The 22,483-nt window shown below is 42.5% G+C and overlaps 2 protein-coding genes across 2 annotated transcripts in view; one reads left to right on the top strand and one right to left on the bottom strand.

Moving 5' to 3' along the window:
* Positions 1-22,483, bottom strand: part of shtd (anaphase promoting complex subunit 1) — a 596,397-nt gene that overhangs the window by 229,724 nt on the left and 344,190 nt on the right. The window lies entirely within an intron of this gene.
* Positions 3,328-22,483, top strand: part of LOC139755177 (oplophorus-luciferin 2-monooxygenase non-catalytic subunit-like) — a 25,625-nt gene continuing 6,469 nt past the window's right edge. The window contains exon 1 of the mRNA XM_071673347.1: positions 3,328-4,395. Within this exon, the coding sequence (XP_071529448.1) occupies positions 3,402-4,395 (994 nt within the window). The 5' untranslated portion in view covers positions 3,328-3,401. The remainder of the gene's footprint in view (positions 4,396-22,483) is intronic.

Genomic DNA, 22,483 nt, shown 5'->3' with positions numbered 1-22,483 from the left:
GCGCTACCTCACTATTGTGGGAGACAGCGACAAAGCAAAATAAATAAATATAAATAAATAAATAAATAAATAAATAAATATATATATATATATATATATATATATATATATATATATATATATATATATATATATATATATATATAGCATTTATGGATCTGGAGAAGGCATATGATAGAGTTGATAGAGATGCTCTGTGGAAGGTATTAAGAATATATGGTGTGGGAGGAAAGTTGTTAGAAGCAGTGAAAAGTTTTTATCGAGGATGTAAGGCATGTGTACGTGTAGGAAGAGAGGAAAGTGATTGGTTCTCAGTGAATGTGGGTTTGCGGCAGGGGTGTGTGATGTCTCCATGGTTGTTTAATTTGTTTATGGATGGGGTTGTTAGAGAGGTAAATGCAAGAGTTTTGGAAAGAGGGGCAAGTATGAAGTCTGTTGGGGATGAGAGAGCTTGGGAAGTGAGTCAGTTGTTGTTCGCTGATGATACAGCGCTGGTGGCTGATTCATATGAGAAACTGCAGAAGCTGGTGACTGAGTTTGGTAAAGTGTGTGGAAGAAGAAAGTTAAGAGTAAATGTGAATAAGAGCAAGGTTATTAGGTGTAGGGTTGAGGGTCAAGTCAATTGGGAGGTGAGTTTGAATGGAGAAAAACTGGAGGAAGTGAAGTGTTTTAGATATCTGGGAGTGGATCTGGCAGCGGATGGAACCATGGAAGCGGAAGTGGATCATAGGGTGGGGGAGGGGGCGAAAATTCTGGGAGCCTTGAAGAATGTGTGGAAGTCGAGAACATTATCTCGGAAAGCAAAAATGGGTATGTTTGAAGGAATAGTGGTTCCAACAATGTTGTATGGTTGCGAGGCGTGGGCTATGGATAGAGTTGTGCGCAGGAGGATGGATGTGCTGGAAATGAGATGTTTGAGGACAATGTGTGGTGTGAGGTGGTTTGTTCGAGTGAGTAACGTAAGGGTAAGAGAGATGTGTGGAAATAAAAAGAGCGTGGTTGAGAGAGCAGAAGAGGGTGTTTTGAAGTGGTTTGGGCACATGGAGAGAATGAGTGAGGAAAGATTGACCAAGAGGATATATGTGTCGGAGGTGGAGGGAACGAGGAGAAGAGGGAGACCAAATTGGAGGTGGAAAGATGGAGTGAAAAAGATTTTGTGTGATCGGGGCCTGAACATGCAGGAGGGTGAAAGGAGGGCAAGGAATAGAGTGAATTGGAGCGATGTGGTATACCGGGGTTGACGTGCTGTCAGTGGATTGAATCAAGGCACGTGAAGCGTCTGGGGTAAACCATGGAAAGCTGTGTAGGTATGTATATTTACGTGTGTGGACGTATGTATATACATGTGTATGGGGGGGGGGGGTTGGGCCATTTCTTTCGTCTGTTTCCTTGCGCTACCTCGCAAACGCGGGAGACAGCGACAAAGTATAATAAAAAAAATAATATATATATATATATATATATATATATATATATATATATATATATATATATATATATATATATATATATAACGAGGAAGTGAAACACGATAAGTTCCCAAGTGCACTTTCGTGTAATGATTACGATGTCGAGGGAGATGCAAGAATAAGATAGAAAACGTAGCACAGTCAGTTGATATGCAAGGAAGAAACCTAGCGAAGACGCCACTGGTAAACAAGCGTTACCGGATGTGGTGTTCGGGTCTGGCTACATGCCTGTCAAAAAATTTTTATCATGTGGACCGGAAAGGGAACTGTTTGCAAATTCTGCCTACGACAAATATATCAATTATGAACAGACTTTCACTTATATTAAAGTTATTAACTGTAACTCCTTTAACGAGAGAAATACCATCGAATCTTCTATTACTGAATAAAAAAAAAAAAGGATTGCAACATTAAATATTAGTGAAGGTCTATTGGCCACTTTTGCGCTGGGAAACACTGACATCAATATTTTGTGGCCACCCGTGTGTTGGGCCAGTCACCATTCTGTTGCGGCTACCTGTGTGTTGGGTCACAATGACACCCTCGTGTTGTGGGCATTCGTGCATCGGTCAACAGTGACACCATCATGCTGTGGCCACCCGTATTAGTTGGGCCACAGTGACACCATTACGTTGCGGCCACCCGTGTTCGGGAGGGAAGCACAGGAGAGGACACGGGTCCAACAGGAGGTGGTGGTGGGTGGTGTAGGGGGAAGTAAAAGGCTGGTTGGGCAGGTAGTTACCCAGTAGTACTGGGGTGATCCGCACGGAAGAGACGAGGGAAAGATAAATCAAAGCCATAAATGTATTTGTTGAGGAAGTCAAGTCGTGCCGACACAGTTTTCATTTTATGAAAGCGTTTGTGACTCTTGGGAAATAAGTGGCTAAGATTCTGAGTTCTGGACTGGACCAATTATACCTATCTATGTTATTCCTGGGTCGTAGCGCTAAACACTACACCGTGTGTGTGTGTGTGTGTGTGTGTGTGTGTGTGTGTGTGTGTGTGTGTGTGTGTGTGTGCGTGCGTGCGAGCCTGCGACACATCACACCACTTGATTTCCATCTGGGAAAAATTCAAATTTTGCTTTCAGGCACAAGTTGCGTTGCAGGTGTAATAATAAATTCACAAGGCATGTCCTTGATGCATGCTATCAAGATGACGACCCTGCCTGTGACCCCACCAACTCCCCTCCCAACACACACACACACACACACACACACACACACACACACGGTGTAGTGTGTGTGTGTGTGTGCCGAATTCGGGAAAAAAAAGAAAAAGAAAGCTTTTTTAAGGCCTGAAGATAATCCTCTCAAATATTTCCGGTTTCATGAAAGTGGCTGAGCCAGAGGAGTAGGTGCCTGTGACGTCATGTGGTGGGTGGTGGTGGTGGGGCAGGAGGGTGGAGGTAGTGACTCACCAAGGCACCACAAGACCCTGCCCAGCCAGTACGATCACAACCACCGGGGCGCCGCTCCTCCACGGCTCGCGATCCTGGCTCTGAACTGGGCTGCTACTCTTATTAAACCATGGCGCCATCATGGCGCCCGCGCGCGCATACATACATATACACACGCACACACACCGCCACCGCGCCGCGCAACTTCAAGATGCCGTTGTGTGTGGCGCCAGGTGTTAAATGAGAGCCACCTCCACCCCCATGACTCTTTATCAACACGGGCCGCCTGCTGAGGGGCGGTGATAACACTGACTCCGCCTACTCCACCACCTACTACCTCATCCACCACGACACAACAGAGCAGAACCATGTCACTCCCCTACACTGAGGACGTGGCAAAGCTTGCCTCCGCTATATATTGTGGTGCTGGTGAGGGTGGGTGAGTGGGGGGGGGGTGAGGTTGTGGGTGGTGGAGTAGGCGGAGTCAGTGTTATCACCGCCCCCCAGCATGTGGCCGGTGTTGATAAAGAGGCATGGTGGTGGAGGTGGGACACAGTCGACACCAACATCTTCACCAACACCCGCACCCATTCGTGGATATACCTGCCCGCACGCTCCTTACAACTACAGTACACGGGACTGGTCACCACCCACCACCGTTAACTCATCTTCACCACCTCATCATCAACATCAATCTTGACATCGTCCAGAAAACTCACCAGAATCCTAAGAAAATAACCAAGTGCGTTATGAAGGCGTGTGTGGTGGTGGTGGTGTGGGTATTTGTGGGGGTGGGAGGTGCGTCAGAGTGGCCCCAGGTGACGGGCGGGGACGGGTGGGGTGGGCAGGAGCGGATGCCGTGGTCAGAGTCCGGTAGGTGGTCGGGTGGGCGTGGTGGCCGGGTGGCGTCTGTATGCGGGCCTCCATGCGTGTGCGTGATGGAGGGGAGTGGGGTGCTACTCGTGGACTGTTCCATGGTGCAAGCCTCCCAGGCCGTGGTGCAGGGCTTCGTTGCCGCCCCTCCGTCGCCACCACCAAGAAAGGACAGCATCATCCGCCTCGTCATTATGAGCTCCGAGCTGCCAGGCCTGTACGACGACTCATTTGGCAACGTGAGTTTCACCCATGTCCACGTCAAGTACAACCACGGGCTGGGCCACGTGGCGGAACATGCCTTTCGGGCTTCCCGTATGTCCCTCCGTGTCCTCGACCTGCGCAACAACAACTTCACCATCTTCCCTCTGCCCAACTTAAAGTCCTTCAGTCAGTTACAGTTCCTGTCTGTCGACGACAATGGCATGAGCGTGATGCCGGGAAGCGTGTCGGGCCTCGCTTCCCTCGTGCACCTGAGCGCCTCTAACAACCGTATACACATCCTGGAGCCGTCAGCCCTCACCTCCCTGCCCTCACTCCAGTTCCTGGACCTACACTCTAACCGTCTGGCCTACCTGCCCGTGCAGCTAGCCTTCCTCCCGGCCCTTCGCTCACTGGTTCTCTGGGGCAACCCTATCACGACCCTGCCACAAGGTAACCAACACCTTCCTCTCTTCACACACTAACCTCGTCGTTAATTAATTCCAGCATATGTAACACATACTATTAATTTCTATTTTGTTATTTCAGATACAATGCATTAGACTCACATTGCAGACCAGAAAATGGAGGAACTCTTAGCCGAGTTACACGAGAATACGAAGTTACAACACAAAACGGTCAAGAATTAACCATTACAGAGTCGGCTTGAAGTGAGCAAACGTTTTTTTCAGATGCTCGAACTGCTGAGAGTCTTTCATCGACCTTTCCCAGTACCCATCACTAGCTACAGTGAAACTGCCTAGTACAATGAAATGACACAAGTTGGTCATCATATCCACCATATAGTCTTTGGCTTATCATAAAGTATCAAAATAATATAAAGCCGTATCCACAACGAAAGCTGACGGGAAAAAAGTCCCATCCTACATTAATATTACTATCGAGCTAACATAATAATGTTTTCGAAATGAAAGATAATGAAAACGTGATTTATGAAATCCACAATGACAGCAATATTATCATTTCGTTACTAAGGATGGTGAATTATAAATACAACCAGAAAATGAATGAATATCACGAGCTAAAAGTTACAGTAACGTCTACTTTATTGTTGGCATCTCCCATTAATATTCCCAATTCAAAATAATAAGTGTTAGAATCTGCTAAAGCAACTTTTCCCAAGAAATCTATAGCCACGCAAAATTAACTGATGATAGTAGTTTAGTCACGATATAAAAAACTTATAAAAATCAAAATATATCCACTAAATACTTTAAAATCATTTAAAAACGAAGATTCAAACGATAAATTCATACCCGAAAATATCTATAAAAGATAAAAACCTAGTAATAACGTAACACAATGCTCCATGCATTAACAGATATTTGCATTAACTTGCAAGATTTTCATACAAAATGATAACCATAACTATACAATCGTATTTTTCTTGACTAGACGGTAAGCAGTCCATCCTGAAGTGTAACCAAATTATTTTGTTTATCTCTGATGTTCTTTCAAGGAACATGAATATTTCCTAAAGATATCTTAAAGTTATTACGAAAGTATGTAGCTTAAATACTTATGAAATGAACGGAGAAGTAGAGGTGAATAAGCCATGTAACAAGCCTAGCTTTGCATTTGTACAAAGCAGGGTAACTGTATTATCCTAACGAAGGTACATGTAAGGCGTACACTCTAAAACAACAGTGCAAAGATCGAACATTGTCTCAGACTTTAATGAAACAGTGGTCAAGTATTTACGATCAATGTTTGTAACGAAGAAGACAGACTAAAAAGACCCTAGCCCACGACAGGATTAAATAGCCAAGCAACCAAATAACAGTATCAGATTTTCATTTGGTTTTATTGCTTTCGTTATGTAACTACAACACCGAAGCAATCACAGGCTGAGAAATGCACGAGATAAAGTGAACTGAACTGCTCAGATAATTCAGTATAGCTGCAACATCTGATCTAAAGGCAGAATGTGCACAAATATTACGAAAGGCTCCTTCTCGATGGTCATGGTGCCATATTACAGTCTTCATTCTTCCAAAAGCCGTCTCGCATATCTAGAAATTTCAAATTCTAGTCAAAAGTTCCATTGAGAAAAAATAAACTTTTTTGGCTAGTGCCTGAATATTTTGTGCCCTTTGCTCTATTACAGCTTTATTATTAGCCTTTCACTTGAAGCTCCTCCAGTGTTACTGTGCATCCAGTCAATCAATCCTACAATCTGCCTTTGATTAAAAAATTTTCTTATTTTCATGCATTTTACGAGAAATAGGTAAAAACCAAGGTCACTGTTTTCTCGATTACCATTTCTCCGCTTTTCCTGAATCATGTAAAACTGTTGCATGCAAACAGTGTATTTAAAAGCTTTCTAACTAGATTTATTTTTCAAAAACAATGAATATGAACGAATGACAAAGCCACAGCGTCATCGTACCAAGAACCCTCGTATCACATGGGATTCTCCGGCTCCGAATTCAGAACGCTCAACCCATATATGCGTTCACTTATGTTAGAATATTCCGTGCTTGAGGTTTGCAGTTCGAAGTTTTTTTTTCGCACTTCAGTACCTACAGCGTGAAGACAGGGCGCTCCCTCCCCCGGTGCATAATACTGCAGACAGTTTCAACATGTGAGAAAGTAAGGTTCCTGAAAGTTACTCTCTATGCTGACCGAAAGTCTCGCCGTCATTCTCACGTCTCCCGACTCAACCTGTCCTGCCTCATAGATAATAACACACTAACAAAGTAGGAGACCATTCTCTCTCTCTCTCTCTCTCTCTCTCTCTCTCTCTCTCTCTCTCTCTCTCTCTCTCTCTCTCTCTCCAAGGAATTCCAAGAAGTCATGACTGCCTACCAAATTTTAATTCATGGTGCTTAAACATAAGAAAGGAAAGCCTACCTCGCTACTCAACCTCTTCCCCAGACCTTTGGCCAACTTCGTTACTTACGAAATACGTTATCTAACCCTCTTCTTCCTCTTACTATTCTGCAACAAGTAACAAATTTTTCATCAGTCGAAGACCAACAGATATAAGGAGTAGGACTTCGGCAACTTTTTTTTTCTTTAGGATTCACGAAACGAGCAACACAGCCATATTTACCATCGAGTAGATGGCGCTATACATCGGCCTTGAGAGTTTTGTTCAACCTCTACTACTTTTCGTGCCGTCATCACATGCAGTACTATGCCTCCTGCTAAGCTTTAATTAACAAATTGTTTGAACATGTATATGTATACACCCACTAAAATTTTCGTCTAATGCACCACACAGAAATACATGAGAGTCTGCCTCGTAACTGATTTGTGTATCAACAATAAAGCTTAACTTGAGGCATCCCGAGTCACGCTCCAGGATCACCCAAGTATTAAATCCGATCCTGACGTATCCCCAAACTTTTCCTGGACTTACGAAATGTTTCCAATACTTTACGTCATTCCTGCCACTTTACTCCCTAGTTTTGTTATCCAACCTTTCATATCTAATCCAGATTTTCTTCTCTTACGAAATACAACAAAGCTCTACAAGTACCTATCAAGACTGCACGAACTTACGAAACACACGAACAAGCCAAGCCATCCATACCTGGACATGAGAAACAAACCAAACTGCTTTTGCAATCTACTTTCGAAAATCTATAAAATGGAACCTAAAGGCGTCATGCTATGCACACTTGTTTAGAACCTACATACAGCATCCTAACCCATGCTACAATATCTAATGATAACAATATTCTGAACCTTCTAATGTTAACCACCATACAGACTACATAGCCAATTTTTTTTTTTTATGAAGAAACGAAACCCATTTAAAAGATATTTCCAACTATACACAAGCTCTCCATGAGAAAGTGTCATACGCTTTCTTAACTCTACCGCACACATCGTTCTTATCCTTACAACTAATGTTCGCTCGATAACCATTATTCTGGACGTTTGGACCACACGGCAGGGCAGACGACTTCTCGCAAGTCATGGGTTAGGGTGGAGGTAACCTAACTCGCTGCCAGATACGGATAATTTTTTTTTTTTTTTTCTTTTTTAAGGTCGGTTAAGAGTGGAGGCGGCTAACAGCAACTCTCATGACCTCACCCTCTAAGGCGCCGCCCATTTTCTGCAGTTGGGGTGTGAAACACAATCATATTTAGTGAAGATGTAATATTACAATTATATATTCAATCGGACTCGAGAGCTAAGTCATATTACTCTTGGTGTTGGGTTGTCGCACAAAGCGTTCACTTGTACTCGTGGGATAGTCTCAAACTCAAAACAATTGCACTGCATTCGTACCCATCTTACCGGGCTGCATCTCCCTCCCCGCTGAGACCGTAACACCTACATAACCGCATTGCCGTCCCATACAAAACCCGACAAGCGACCCGCTGAAGACGCATATCCTTACTTATAATAGCAAATCAAATAAGTTACCTTTGTGATGGGAGACGCAAAGCTCATCCAAAATTATCTTCTAATATGTGTTCGCCATTTCTCGCATTGGGAAGTTTGAGTCAGGAACAGAAGAAAGCTCGCATCACTCATATATACTCTCCAGTTGTCATGTGGAATGCACCAAAACCACATCCACTTACCCACATCCAGGCCCCAAAGACCTTACCATGGTTTCCCCAGCTGCTTTACATGCCCTGGTTCAGTCTATTGACACAGTACATGGACCCCTGTATACCAAATCGCTCCAGTTCACTCTATCACACCTTTCACCTTCCTGCATGTTCAAGCACTCAAAATCTTTTCCACCCCATCCTTCCAAATCAAATGTGGTCTCCCCTTTTTTCCTTGTCCCCTTCACTTTTGGCACACACATCCTCTGTCAATCTCTCATTCACTCATTCCATACATCTAAACCAGCACAACCACTTCAATCATGATCTCATTACCAAACAACCCCTACCCTATCATTAACTTAATCAAACCACCTCACACCACATACTGTCCTCTAGCATTTCATTCCCAATACCTTCATCCTCTTCTGTACATTCTCATCTATGCCCCATGTCTCGCATGCTTGCAATGCCGCTGGGACTGCTATACTTATTTTCTTCTCCCAAACAGTGTCCTTTCTTTCCACTCATCTCACACTTTCCCAAACCTCTGCTTCCAAGGTTCCATTAGCTGCCATGTCCACTCCCAGTTATCTTAAACACCCCACCTGCATTCATGTTCACATACCAACTGACTTGTCTGAACTGCTAAACCTATTAACCTTACTTTTATTCACATTCACTCTCATCTTCCTCCTTTTACACACTCTCCCAAACTTGACACCTAATTCAGTTTCTCAGTCGAATCTGCCACCAGAAAACAACAACTGACTTCCCAGCCCCCCCCCCCCCCCCCCACCTTCACAGGGAATACATACTCCTTTCTCCTAGACCCTTGGTTTTTACCTTTCCTCATCGCCTCTTCCATAAACAAATTAAATAGACATGGTGACATCAAACGTCCCTGCCATAAAGCCACCTTAACCTGACACAGTCACCCTTCTCTTTACTTACTACCAGACACACTTTACTCCCTTGATAAAAACTCCTCAGTGCTTCTAATTGCTATCAGAAATCATATACATCAACCTTTATTTACCTGGTAAATCAATCTGATCGAAAAACCGACACACTATCAGTATCAAAATAAAATATGTTACTCGATATCACATCATAAAATCCATTTCAAAGCTGGCATATTAGCTTAAACCGGCCTCTCTTTCTACATGTGAACCCTGGTCAACATCACTGTTGGTAACTTGCAATTCACACTGAAACTATCCAAAATGTTAGAGTTATAAAGCATAAAGCCAACAACACAGCCACAGAGAGTAACTGTGTAATGCCACCAGAAGAGTTGTAGAATCCTGAGCCATACAGTAACATACGATAAGGACGTCGCTTTTAAGAAAATGCTAACAAAAAGAACCACACAACTTGAAGCTTGTATAAACTCTGTCACCTGCCGGGGAGGCAAAAATAACATCTTGTTAAACCCAAAATCCTTCCCATAATGATCTAATCCCACAAAACCACTCTCACTTCTACATCACGAGTGCCAAATCTAAAAAGGGTATAACATTAAGTTATATGATTAATCACGAACGCAACAAATGCAAATACTCCTATATCAAGAGGCTTCAATTACCTATCAAAAAATACAACAAAAAATTCTTACCTTTGAAACATACAGCCATAATCACTATATTCATTTATTATACTTTGTCGCTGTCTCCCGCGCTAGCGAGGTAGCGCATGAAAACAGACGAAAGAATGGCCCAACCCACCCACATACACATGCATATACATACACGTCCATACCCGCACATATACATACCTATACATTTCAACGTTTTCATATATATACATACACAGACATATACATATATACACATGTACATAATTCATACTTGCTGCCCTTATTCATTACCGTCGCCACCCCGCCACACATGAAATGACAATCCCCAGAACATTCGCCCCCTCCTCCACCCTATGACTCACTTCCAATTCCATGGTTAAATCTGCTGCCAAATCCACTCCCAGATATCTAAAACACTTCACTTCCTCCAGTTTTTCTCAATTCAAACTTACCTCCCAGTTGACTTGTCCCACAACCTTACTGTGCCTAATAACCTTCCTCTTAATCACATTCACTCTCAGCTTTCTTCTTTCACACACTTTACCAAATTCAGTCACCAACTTCTGCAGTTTCTCACCCGAATCAGCGCCGTATCAACAGGGAACATGAACTGACTCACTTCCCAAGCCCTCTCAGCGACAACAGACTGCATACTTGCCCCTCTATCCAAAACTTTTGCATTCACCTCCCTAACAACCCCATCATTAAACAAATTAAACAACCATGGAGACATCACGCAACCCTGCCGCAAACCGACATTCTCTGAGAACCAATCACTTTCCTTTCTTCCTACTCGTACACATGCCCTACATCCTCCATAAAAACATTTCACTGCTTCTAACAACATATATCCCACGCCATATATTCTTAATACCTTCCACAGAGCATCTCTATCAACTCTATCATATGCCTTGTCCACATCCATAAATGCTACATACAAATCCATTTGCTTTTCTAAGTATTTCTCACATACATTCTTCAAAGCAAACACCTGATCCACACATCCTCTACCACTTCTGAAACCACACTGCTCTTCCCCAATCTGATGCTCTGTACATGCCTTCACCCTCTCAATCAATACCCTCCAATATAATTTACCAGGAATACTCAACAAACTTATACCTCTGTAATTTGAGCACTCACTCTTATCCCCTTTGCCTTTGTATAATGGCACTATGCAAGCATTCCGCCAATCCTCAGGCACCTCACCACGAATCATACATACATTAAATAACCTTACCAACCAGTCAACAATACAGTTACCCCCTTTTTTTTAATAAATTCCACTGCAATACCATCCAGACCCGCTGCCTTGCCGGCTTTCATCTTCCGCAAAGCTTTTACTACTTCTTCTCTGTTTACCAAATCATTTTCCCTAACCCTCTCACTCTGCACACCACGTCGACCAAAACACCCTATATCTGCCACTCTGTCATCTAACACATTTAACAAACCTTCAAAATACTCACTCCATCTCCTTCTAACATCACCACCACTTGTTATCACCTCCCCATTAGCCCCCTTCACCGATGTTCCCATTTGTTTTCTTGTCTTACGCACTTTGTTTACCTCATTCCAAAACACCTTTTTATTCTCCCTAAAATTTAATGATACTCTCTCACCCCAACTCTCATTTGCTCTCTTTTTAACCTCTTGCACATTTCTCTTGACCTCCTGCCTCTTTCGTTTATACATTTCCCAGATATTTGCATTTATTCCCTGCAAAAATCGTCCAAATGCCTCTCTCTTCTCTTTCACTAATAAACTTACTTCTTCATTCCACCACTCACTACCCTTTCTAATCTGCCCACCTCCCATGCTTCTCATGCCACAGGCATCTTTTGCGCAAGTCATCACTGCTTCCCTAAATACATCCCATTCCTCCCCCACTCCTCTTATGTCCTTTGCTTTCACCTTTTTCCATTCTGCACTCAGTCTCTCCTTGTACTTCCTCACACACGTCTCCTTCCCAAGCTCACTTACTCTCACCTCTCTCTTCACCCCAACTTACTCTCTTCTTTTCTGAAAACTTCTACAAATCGTCATCTTCACCTCCACAAGATAATGGTCAGACATCCCTACAGTTGCACCTATCAGCACATTAACATCCAAAAGTCTCTCTTTCTCACCCCTATCAATTAACACGTAATCCAATAACGCTCTCCGGCCATCTCTCCTACTTATATATATATATATATATATATATATATATATATATATATATATATATATATATATATATATATATATGAATACTTCCCACGTATTCCCTGCGTGTCGTAGAAGGCGACTAAAAGGGAACGGAGCGGGGGGCTGGAAATCCTCCCCTCTCATCTTTTTTTTTTATTTTCCAAAGGAAGGAACAGAGAAGGGAGCCGGGTGAGGATGTTTCCTCAGAGGCCCAGTCCTCTGTTCTTAACGCTACCTTGCTGACGCGGGAAATGGCGAATAGTATGAAAGAAAGAAAGAATATATATATATATATATATATATATATATATATATATATATATATATATATATATATATATATATATATATATATATTTTTTTTTTTTATACTTTGTCGCTGTCTCCCGCGTTTGCGAGGTAGCGCAAGGAAACAGACGAAAGAAATGGCCCAACCCCCCCCCCCATACACATGTACATACACACGTCCACACACGCAAATATACATACCTACATAGCTTTCCATGGTTTACCCCAGACGCTTCACATGCCTTGATTCACTCCACTGACAGCACGTCAACCCCTGTATACCACATCGCTCCAATTCACTCTATTCCTTGCCCTCCTTTCACCCTCCTGCATGTTCAGGCCCCGATCACACAAAATCTTTTTCACTCCATCTTTCCACCTCCAATTTGGTCTCCCTCTTCTCCTCGTTCCCTCCACCTCCGACACATATATCCTCTTGGTCAATCTTTCCTCACTCATTCTCTCCATGTGCCCAAACCATTTCAAAACACCCTCTTCTGCTCTCTCAACCACGCTCTTTTTATTTCCACACATCTCTCTTACCCTTACGTTACTTACTCGATCAAACCACCTCACACCACACATTGTCCTCAAACATCTCATTTCCAGCACATCCATCCTCCTGCGCACAACTCTATCCATAGCCCACGCCTCGCAACCATACAACATTGTTGGAACCACTATTCCTTCAAACATACCCATTTTTGCTTTCCGAGATAATGTTCTCGACTTCCACACATTTTTCAAGGCTCCCAAAATTTTCGCCCCCTCCCCCACCCTATGATCCACTTCCGCTTCCATGGTTCCATCCGCTGACAGATCCACTCCCAGATATCTAAAACACTTCACTTCCTCCAGTTTTTCTCCATTCAAACTCACCTCCCAATTGACTTGACCCTCAACCCTACTGTACCTAATAACCTTGCTCTTATTCACATTTACTCTTAACTTTCTTCTTCCACACACTTTACCAAAGAAAATAGTGAAGTTGGAGAAAAATGTAGCTTAGACATTGAAGCTTATTGATACAGTGGTGAAATTGATGAGAACTGCTATTGACGTTTGTGTGAATAAATTGTACATTTCCTTTTCCATAGCCAGAGGTTGAACCATTATGTGACATTCATTTTTTTCATTCATTTCAAGCTAAAAGTTTGTTTTCTAAATTGTTTCTTACATTTTTCATATGTATATATATGTATGTGTGTGTGTGTGTGTGTGTGTATGTGCGTATGTGTGTGTATGTGTGTGTGTGTGTATATGTATATATATATGTATATTATCCCTGGGGATAGGGGTGAAAGAATACTTCCCACGTATTCCTCACGTGTCGTAGAAAGCGACTAGAGGGGACGGGAGCGGGGGGCCGGAAATCCTCCCCTCCTTGTATTAACTTTCTAAAATGGGAAACAGAAGAATATATATATATATATATATATATATATATATATATATATATATATATATATATATATATATATATATATATACACATATATGGAGAGAGAGAGAGAGAGAGAGAGAGAGAGAGAGAGAGAGAGAGAGAGAGAGAGAGAGAGAGAGAGAGAGAGAGAGAGAGAGAGAGAGAGAGTATATACCCCTGGGGATATATTTTAAGTTTCTGAAAGGGGAAACAGAAGGAGTCCCACAGGGAGTGCGCATCCTCCTCGAAGGCTCAGATTGGGGTGTCTAAATGTGATATAGTGTAAGAAAGTAAACTCTAGATTGATATGAGTAAAACTGAAAGTGAATGGAGAGAGATGGGTGATTATTGGTGCATATGCACCTAGGCATGAGAAGAAAGATGATGAGATACAAGTGTTTTGGGAGCAGCTGAGTGAGTGTGTTAATAGTTTTGATGCACAAGACCGGGTTATAGTGATAGGTGATTTGAATGCAAAGTGAGTAATGTGGCAGTTGAGGGAATAATTGGTGTACGTGGGGTCTTCAGTGTTGTAAATGGAAATGGTGAAGAGCTTGTAGATTTATGTGCTGAAAAAGGACTGGTGATTTGGAATACCTGGTTTAAAAAGCAAGATATACATAAGTATACGTATGTAAGTAGGAGAGATGGCCAGAGAGCGTTATTGAATTACGTGTTAATTGATAGGCGCGCGAAAGAGAGACTTTTGGATGTTAATGTGCTGAGAGGTGCAACTGGAGGGATGTCTGATCATTATCTTGTGGAGGCGAAGGTGAAGCTTTGTAGGGGTTTTCAGAAAAGAAGAGAGAATGTTGGGGTGAAGACAGTGGTGAGAGTAAATGAGCTTGGGAAGGAGACGTGTGAGGAAGTACCAGGAGAGACTGAGTACAGAATGGAAAAAGGTGAGAACAGTGGAAGTAAGGGGAGTGGGGGAGGAATGGGATGTATTTAGGGAAGCAGTGATGGCTTGCGCAAAAGATGCTTGTGGCATGAGAAGCGTGGGAGGTGGGTTGATTAGAAAGGGTAGTGAAAGGTGGGATTAAGAAGTAAAATTATTAGTGAAAGAGAAGAGAGATTCATTTGGACGATTTTTACAAGGAAAAAATGCAAATGAGTGGGAGATGTTTAAAAGAAAGAGGCAGGAGGTCAAGAGAAAGGTGCAAGAGGTGAAAAAGAGGGCAAATGAGAGTTAAGGTGAGAGAGTATCATTAAATTTTTGGGAGAATAAAAAGATATTCTGGAAGGAGGTAAATAAAGAGCGTACGACAAGAGAGCAAATGGGAACTTCCGTGAAGGGGGCTAATGGGGAGGTGATAACAAGTAGTGGTGATGTGAGAAGGAGATGGAGTGAGTATTTTGAAGGTCTGTTGAATGTGTTTGATGATACAGTGGAAGATATAGGGTGTTTTGGTCGAGGTGGTGTGCAAAGTGAGAGGGTTAGGGAAAATGATTTGGTAAACAGAGAAGAGGTAGTAAAAGCTTTGCGGAAGATGAAAGCCGGCAAGGCAGCGGGTCTGGATGGTATTGTAGTGGAATTTATTAAAAAAAAAAGGGGGTGACTGCATTGTTGACTGGTTGATAAGGTTATTTAATGTATGTATGATTCATGGTGAGGTGCCTGAGGATTGGCGGAATGCTTGCATAGCGCCATTATACAAAAGCAAAGGGGATAAGAGTGAGTGCTCAAATTACAGAGGTATAAGTTTGTTGAGTATTCCTGGCAAATTATAGGGGAGGGTATTGATTGAGAGGGTGAAGGCATGTACAGAGCATCAGATTGGGGAAGAGCAGTGTGGTTTCAGAAGTGGTAGAGGATGTGTGGATCAGGTGTTTGCTTTGAAGAATGTATGTGAGAAATACTTAGAAAAGCAAATGGATTTGTATGTAGCATTTATGGATCTGGAGAAGGCATATGATAGAGTTGATAGAGATGCTCTGTGGAAGGTATTAAGAATATATGGTGTGGGAGGCAAGTTGTTAGAAGCAGTGAAAAGTTTTTATCGAGGATGTAAGGTATGTGTACGTGTACGAAGAGAGGAAAGTGATTGGTTCTCAGTGAATGTAGGTTTGCGGCAGGGGTGTGTGATGTCTCCATGGTTGTTTAATTTGTTTATGGATGGGGTTGTTAGGGAGGTGAATGCAAGAGTTTTGGAAAGAGGGGCAAGTATGAAGTCTGTTGGGGATGAGAGAGCTTGGGAAGTGAGTCAAGTTGTTGTTCGCTGATGATAGAGCGCTGGTGGCTGATTCATGTGAGAAACTGCAGAAGCTGGTGACTGAGTTTGGTAAAGTGTGTGAAAGAAGAAAGTTAAGAGTAAATGTGAATAAGAGCAAGGTTGTTAGGTACAGTAGGGTTGAGGGTCAAGTCAATTGGGAAGTAAGTTTGAATGGAGAAAAACTGGAGGAAGTAAAGTGTTTTAGATATCTGGGAGTGGATGTGGCAGCGGATGGAACCATGGAAGCGGAAGTGGATCATAGGGTGGGGGAGGGGGCGAAAATCCTGGGAGCCTTGAAGAATGTGTGGAAGTCGAGAACATTATCTCGGAAAGCAAAAATTGGTATGTTTGAAGGAATAGTGGTTCCAACAATGTTGTATGGTTGCGAGGCGTGGGCTATGGATAGAGTTGTGCGCAGGAGGATGGATGTGCTGGAAATGAGATGTTTGAGGACAATGTGTGGTGTGAGGTGGTTTGATCGAGTAAGTAACGTAAGGGTAAGAGAGATGTGTGGAAATAAAAAGAGCGTGGTTGAGAGAGTAGAAGAGGGTGTTTTGAAATGGTTTGGGCACATGGAGAGAATGAGTGAGGAAAGATTGACCAAGAGGATATATGTGTCGGAGGTGGAGGGAACGAGGAGAAGTGGGAGACCAAATTGGAGGTGGAAAGATGGAGTGAAAAAGATTTTGTGTGATCGGGGCCTGAACATGCAGGAAGGTGAAAGGAGGGCAAGGAATAGAGTGAATTGGATCGATGTGGTATACCGGGGTTGACGTGCTGTCAGTGGATTGAATCAGGGCATGTGAAGCGTCTGGGGTAAACCATGGAAAGCTGTGTAGGTATGTATATTTGCGTGTGTGGACGTATGTATATACATATAAACGCCAATACACATACATATACATAGATATACATATCACCATATACACAAACATATACATAAATACACATGTACTTATACATACTTGCTTGACTTCAATCCATTCCCGGCGCCAACCCGTCCCACAGGAAACAGCATTGTTACCGCCCGTTTGAGCAAGGCAGCGCCAGGAAAACAGTCCCTCGCTGTCATGTGTAATGCACTACAATCACAGCACCTTTCCATGGTTTACCCCAGACGTTTCACATGCCCTGGTTCAGTCCACTGACAGCACATTGACCCCGGTATACCACATCATCCCAATTCACTCCATTCCTTGCAAGCCTCTCACCCTCCTGTATATTCAGACTCCGATAACTTAAAATCTTTTTCACTCCATCCTTACACTTCCAATCTGGTCTCCTCCTTCTTGTTCCCTCTACCTCTGCCATATATATCCTCTTTGTCAACCTTTCCTGACTCATTCTCTCCATATGTCCAAACAATTTCAACACACCCTCTTCTGCTCTCTCAACTACACTCTTTTTATAACCATATATCTATTTTACCTTCTCATTATTTACTCAATCAAACCACCTCACACCATATACTGTCCTCGTGCATCTAAATTACAACACATCCACTCTCCTCTGTATAACCCTATGGCCCATGCCTCGCAACCATACGATATTGTTGGAACTACTATTCCTTCATTCATACCCACTTTTGTTCTCCTAGGTAACGTTCTTTCTTTCCACACATTCTTCATTGCTTGCAGAATCTTCGCCCCCTCCCCCACCCAGTGACTCACTTCCGCTTCCATGGTTCCATTCGCTGCTAAGTCCACTCGCAGATATCTAAAACACTTTACTTCCTCCAATTTTTCTCCATTCAAACTTACATCCCAACTAACTTGTCCCTCAGCCCTGCTGAACCTAATAACCTTGCTCTTATTCACATTTACTCTGAACTTTCTCCTTTTTCACACTTTTCCAAACACAGTCACCAACTTCTGCAGTTTCTCACTCAAATCAGCCACCAGTGCTGTATCATCGGCAAACAACAATTGACTCACTTTCCAAGCCCTATCATCCCCATCAGACTGCATACTTGCCCCACTCTCCAGAACCCTTGCAATTACCTCCCTAACCACCCCATCCAAATTTTAAACAACCCTAAGGACATCACACACACCTGCCGCAAACCGACCTTCACTGGGAACCAATCACTCTCCTCTCTTCCTACTCGTAAACATGTCTTACATTCTTGATAAATATTTTTCACTGCTTCTACCAGCTTACCTCCCACACCACATACTCTTAAGACCTTCCACAAAGCATCACTATCAACCCTATCATATGCCTTCTCCAGATCCATAAATGCTACCTACAAATCGATCTGTTTTTGTAAATATTTCTCACATACATTCTTCAAACCAAGCACCTGATCCACACATCCTCTACCACTTCTGAAACCACACTGCTCCTCCACAATCTGATCTTCTATACAGGCTGCCTTCAACTCTCAAGCAATACCCTCCCATACAATTTTCAAGGGACACTCAACAAACTTATTGCCTCTGTAGTTTGAACACTCACCTTCATCCCCTTTCCCTTTGCACAAAGTCACTAAACATGCATTTCGCTAATACTCAGGCACTTCACCATTATCCATACATACAATGAATATGCTTACCAACCAATCAACAACACAGCCACCCCCTTTCTTAATTTATTCCACAACAATACCATCCAAACCCGCCGCTTTGGTGGATTTCATCTTCTGCAAGGCTTTCACCATCCCTTCTCTCTTCACCAAACCACTCTCCCTGGCTCTCTCACTTTGTACACCACCGAAACCAACACACTCTACATCTGGAAATCTATCATCAAACACATTCGACAATTCTTCAAAATACTCACTCCATCTCCTCCTCCTCCCTCCTCCACACTTCATCACTACCTGTTATCATTTCCCCCTTGCACCCTTCACATATATGTATATATTCTTCATTCTTCATACACATTCACAATTTCCTGCATGAGCGAGGTAGCGTTAAGAACAAAGGATGAGCCTTAGAGGGAATATCCTCACTTGGCCCCCTTCTCTGTTCCTTCTTTTGGAAAATTAGAAACGAGAGGGGAGGATTTCCATCAAGGCATGTGAATCAAGGCATGTGAAGCGTCTGGGGTAAACCATGGAAAGCTGTGTAGGTATGTATATTTGCGTGTGTGGACGTGTGTATGTACATGTGTATGGGGGGGGGGGGGGGGTTGGGCCATTTCTTTCGTCTGTTTCCTTGCGCTGCCTCGCAAACGCGGGAGACAGAGACAAAGTATAAAAAAAAAAAAAAAAAAAAAAAAAATATTCATTGGAGGTGGAAAGATGGAGTGAAAAAGATTTTGTGTGATCGGGGCCTGAACATGCAGGAGGGTGAAAGGAGGGCAAGGAATAGAGTGAATTGGAGCGATGTGGTATACCGGGGTTGACGTGCTGTCAGTGGATTGAATCAAGGCATGTGAAGCGTCTGGGGTAAACCATGGAAAGCTGTGTAGGTATGTATATTTGCGTGTGTGGACGTATGTATATACATGTGTATGGGGGGGGTTGGGCCATTTCTTTCGTCTGTTTCCTTGCGCTACCTCGCAAACGCGGGAGACAGCGACAAAGTATAAAAAAAAAAAAAAAAAATATATATATATATATATATATATATATATATATATATATATATATATATATATATATATAATTTATCTATAACTATTTTTTCATTATACTTAGTTGCTGTCTCCCGCGTCAGCGAGGCAGCACAAGGAAACAGACGAAAGAATGGCCCAACCAACCTATATACACATGTATATACATACACGCACATGTACATACCTTGCTCTTATTCACATTTACTCTTAGCTTTCTTCTTTCACACTCTTTACCAAACTCAGTCACCAATATATATATATATATATATATATATATATATATATATATATATATATATATATATATATATATATATATCTTTCTTTCATACTATTCGCCATTTCCCGCGTTAGCGAGGTAGCGTTAAGAACAGAGGACTTGGCCTTTGAGGGAATATCCTCATCTGGCCCCCTTCTCTGTTCCTTCTTTGGAAAAATAAAAAAAACGAGAGGGGAGGATTTCCAGCCCCCCCCGCTCCCTTCCCTTTTAGTCGCCTCCTACGACACGCAGGGAATACGTGGGAAGTACTCTTTCTCCCCTATCCCTATATATATATATATATATATATATATATACACGTCCACACATACATATACATCTCAAAGTATACATATATATATACACACTCAGACATATACACATATACACATGTACATAATTCATACTGTCTGCCTTTATTCATTCCCATCGCCACCTCGCCACACATGAAATAACAACAACCCCCCTCCCCCCTCATGTGCGCGAGGTAGCGCTATGAAGACAACAAAGGCCCCATTCGTTCCCACTGAGTCTCTAGCTGTCATGTAATAATGCACCGAAACCACAGCTCCCTTTCCACATCCAGGGTCCATAAAACTTTCCATGGTTTACCCCAGACGCTTCACATGCCCTGGTTCAATCCATTGACAGCACGTCGACCCTGGTATACCACATCGTGCCAATGAGTAATGTACCTAAAGCACAGCTTCCTACCCACATTCTGGCCTCAAAGAACTTTCCATAGTTTACCCCAGATGCTTGACATGCCCTGGTTCAGTCCATTAACAGCATGTTGACCCCAGTATTCTAGATCATTCCAATTCCTTCCATCCTGTGCACACCTTTCACCCTTGCAAGTTCAGGCCCTGATCACTTAAAATCTTTTTCACTCCTTCCTTCCATCTCCAATTAGGTCTCCCTATTCTCCTTGTTCCCTTCACCTCTAACACATTCAATCTTTCTGACATATATACTCTGTCAAACTTTCTCTATTCAGTCTTTCCATATGTCCAAACCATTTCAGCACACCCTATCCTCTGCTCTCTCAACCTCACTCTCTATTTCCACACCTCTCTCTTCACCTTTCATCACTTACTTGATTAAACCACGTCACATTACATATTGTTCTCAAACATTTCATTTCCAACACAACCACACTCTTATGCATAGCCTTATCTATAGCCCATGCCTCACATCCATAAAATACTGTTTTGACTACTATTCCTTCAAATATTCCCATTTTTGCATAAAGTAAGGGGGGGATAAAGGTGAGTTTACAAACTACAGAGGTATAAGTTTGTTATGAGTACCTATGGAAAGGTATTGACTGAGTGAGTGAAAGCATGTACACAGCAAAAGATTGGGGAGGAGCAGAGTGGTTTTAGAAGTGGTAGAGGATGTGTGGATCAGGTGTTTGCTTTAATGAATGTGCTTGAGAAGAACTTAGAGAAACAGATGGATTTGTATGTAACATTTATGATCTGGAGAAAGCATATGATAATGTTGATACATTGTGGAAGGTCTTAAGAATATATGGTGTGGGAGAAAAGCTGCTAGAAGTAAGGCTGCTAGGTTGTAAGGCATGTGTGCAAGTAGGAAAAGAGGAAGGTGAATGGTTCCAAGTGAAGCAGGGGTGTGTCATGTCACCACTTATAATTTGTTTATGGTTGGTGTGGTGAGACAGGTATATGTGAAAGTCTTGGAAAGAGGGGCGAGTATGCAGCCTGTGAGGGATGAGAGGGCCTAGGAAGCAAGTCAGTTGTTTGCTGATAATACAGCACTGATGACAGATTTGAGTGAGAATCTGCAGAAGTTGATGACTGAGTTTGGAAGAGAGTGTGAAAGGAGGAAGTTGAAAGTAATTGTGAATATAAATAAGGTTATTAGGTTTAGTAGTGCTGAGGGACAGGTTAGTTGAGGTGTGAGTTTGATTGGAGAAAACTTAGAGGAAATGAGGGTTTTATATAACTGGGAGTGGACATGGCAGTGAATAGAACCATGATGACAAAAGTGATGGGTGAGGAGGTGAGGGCTCTGAGAGCAGTGAAGAACATGTAGAAAGAGAGAACATTACATGGGAGGGCAAAAATGGGTGTGGTCCAAAAAATATTACATGGATGCAAGGTATGAGCTATACATAAGGCTGTGGGCAGGAATGCATGTGCTGGAAATAAAGTGTCTGAGGACAGCATGTGGTGTGAGGTTGTTTGATAAAGCAAGTAATGAAAGGGTAAGAAAGAGGTGTGGTAATGAAAAGAATGTGGATGAGAAAGCTGGAGAGGATGTCCTGAAATGGTTTGGACATACGGAGAGAAAAAGTGAAGAAAGGTTGACAAAGAGGATGTATGTGTGAGAAGTGGAAGGAACAAGTGGAACTGGGAAACCAAACTGGAGATGGAAGGACAGAGTAAAAAAGACTTTGAGCAAATGGAGCCTGAACATGTAGGAGGATGAAAGGTGGGCAAGGGATAGAATGAATTGGAATGATGTGGTATA

This window comes from Panulirus ornatus, chromosome 18 (genome assembly GCF_036320965.1).
Source record: "Panulirus ornatus isolate Po-2019 chromosome 18, ASM3632096v1, whole genome shotgun sequence".
Lineage (NCBI taxonomy): Eukaryota > Metazoa > Arthropoda > Malacostraca > Decapoda > Palinuridae > Panulirus > Panulirus ornatus.
Note: the sequence above shows the minus strand (reverse complement) of the source record. Positions and strands in the feature narration are given on the sequence as shown.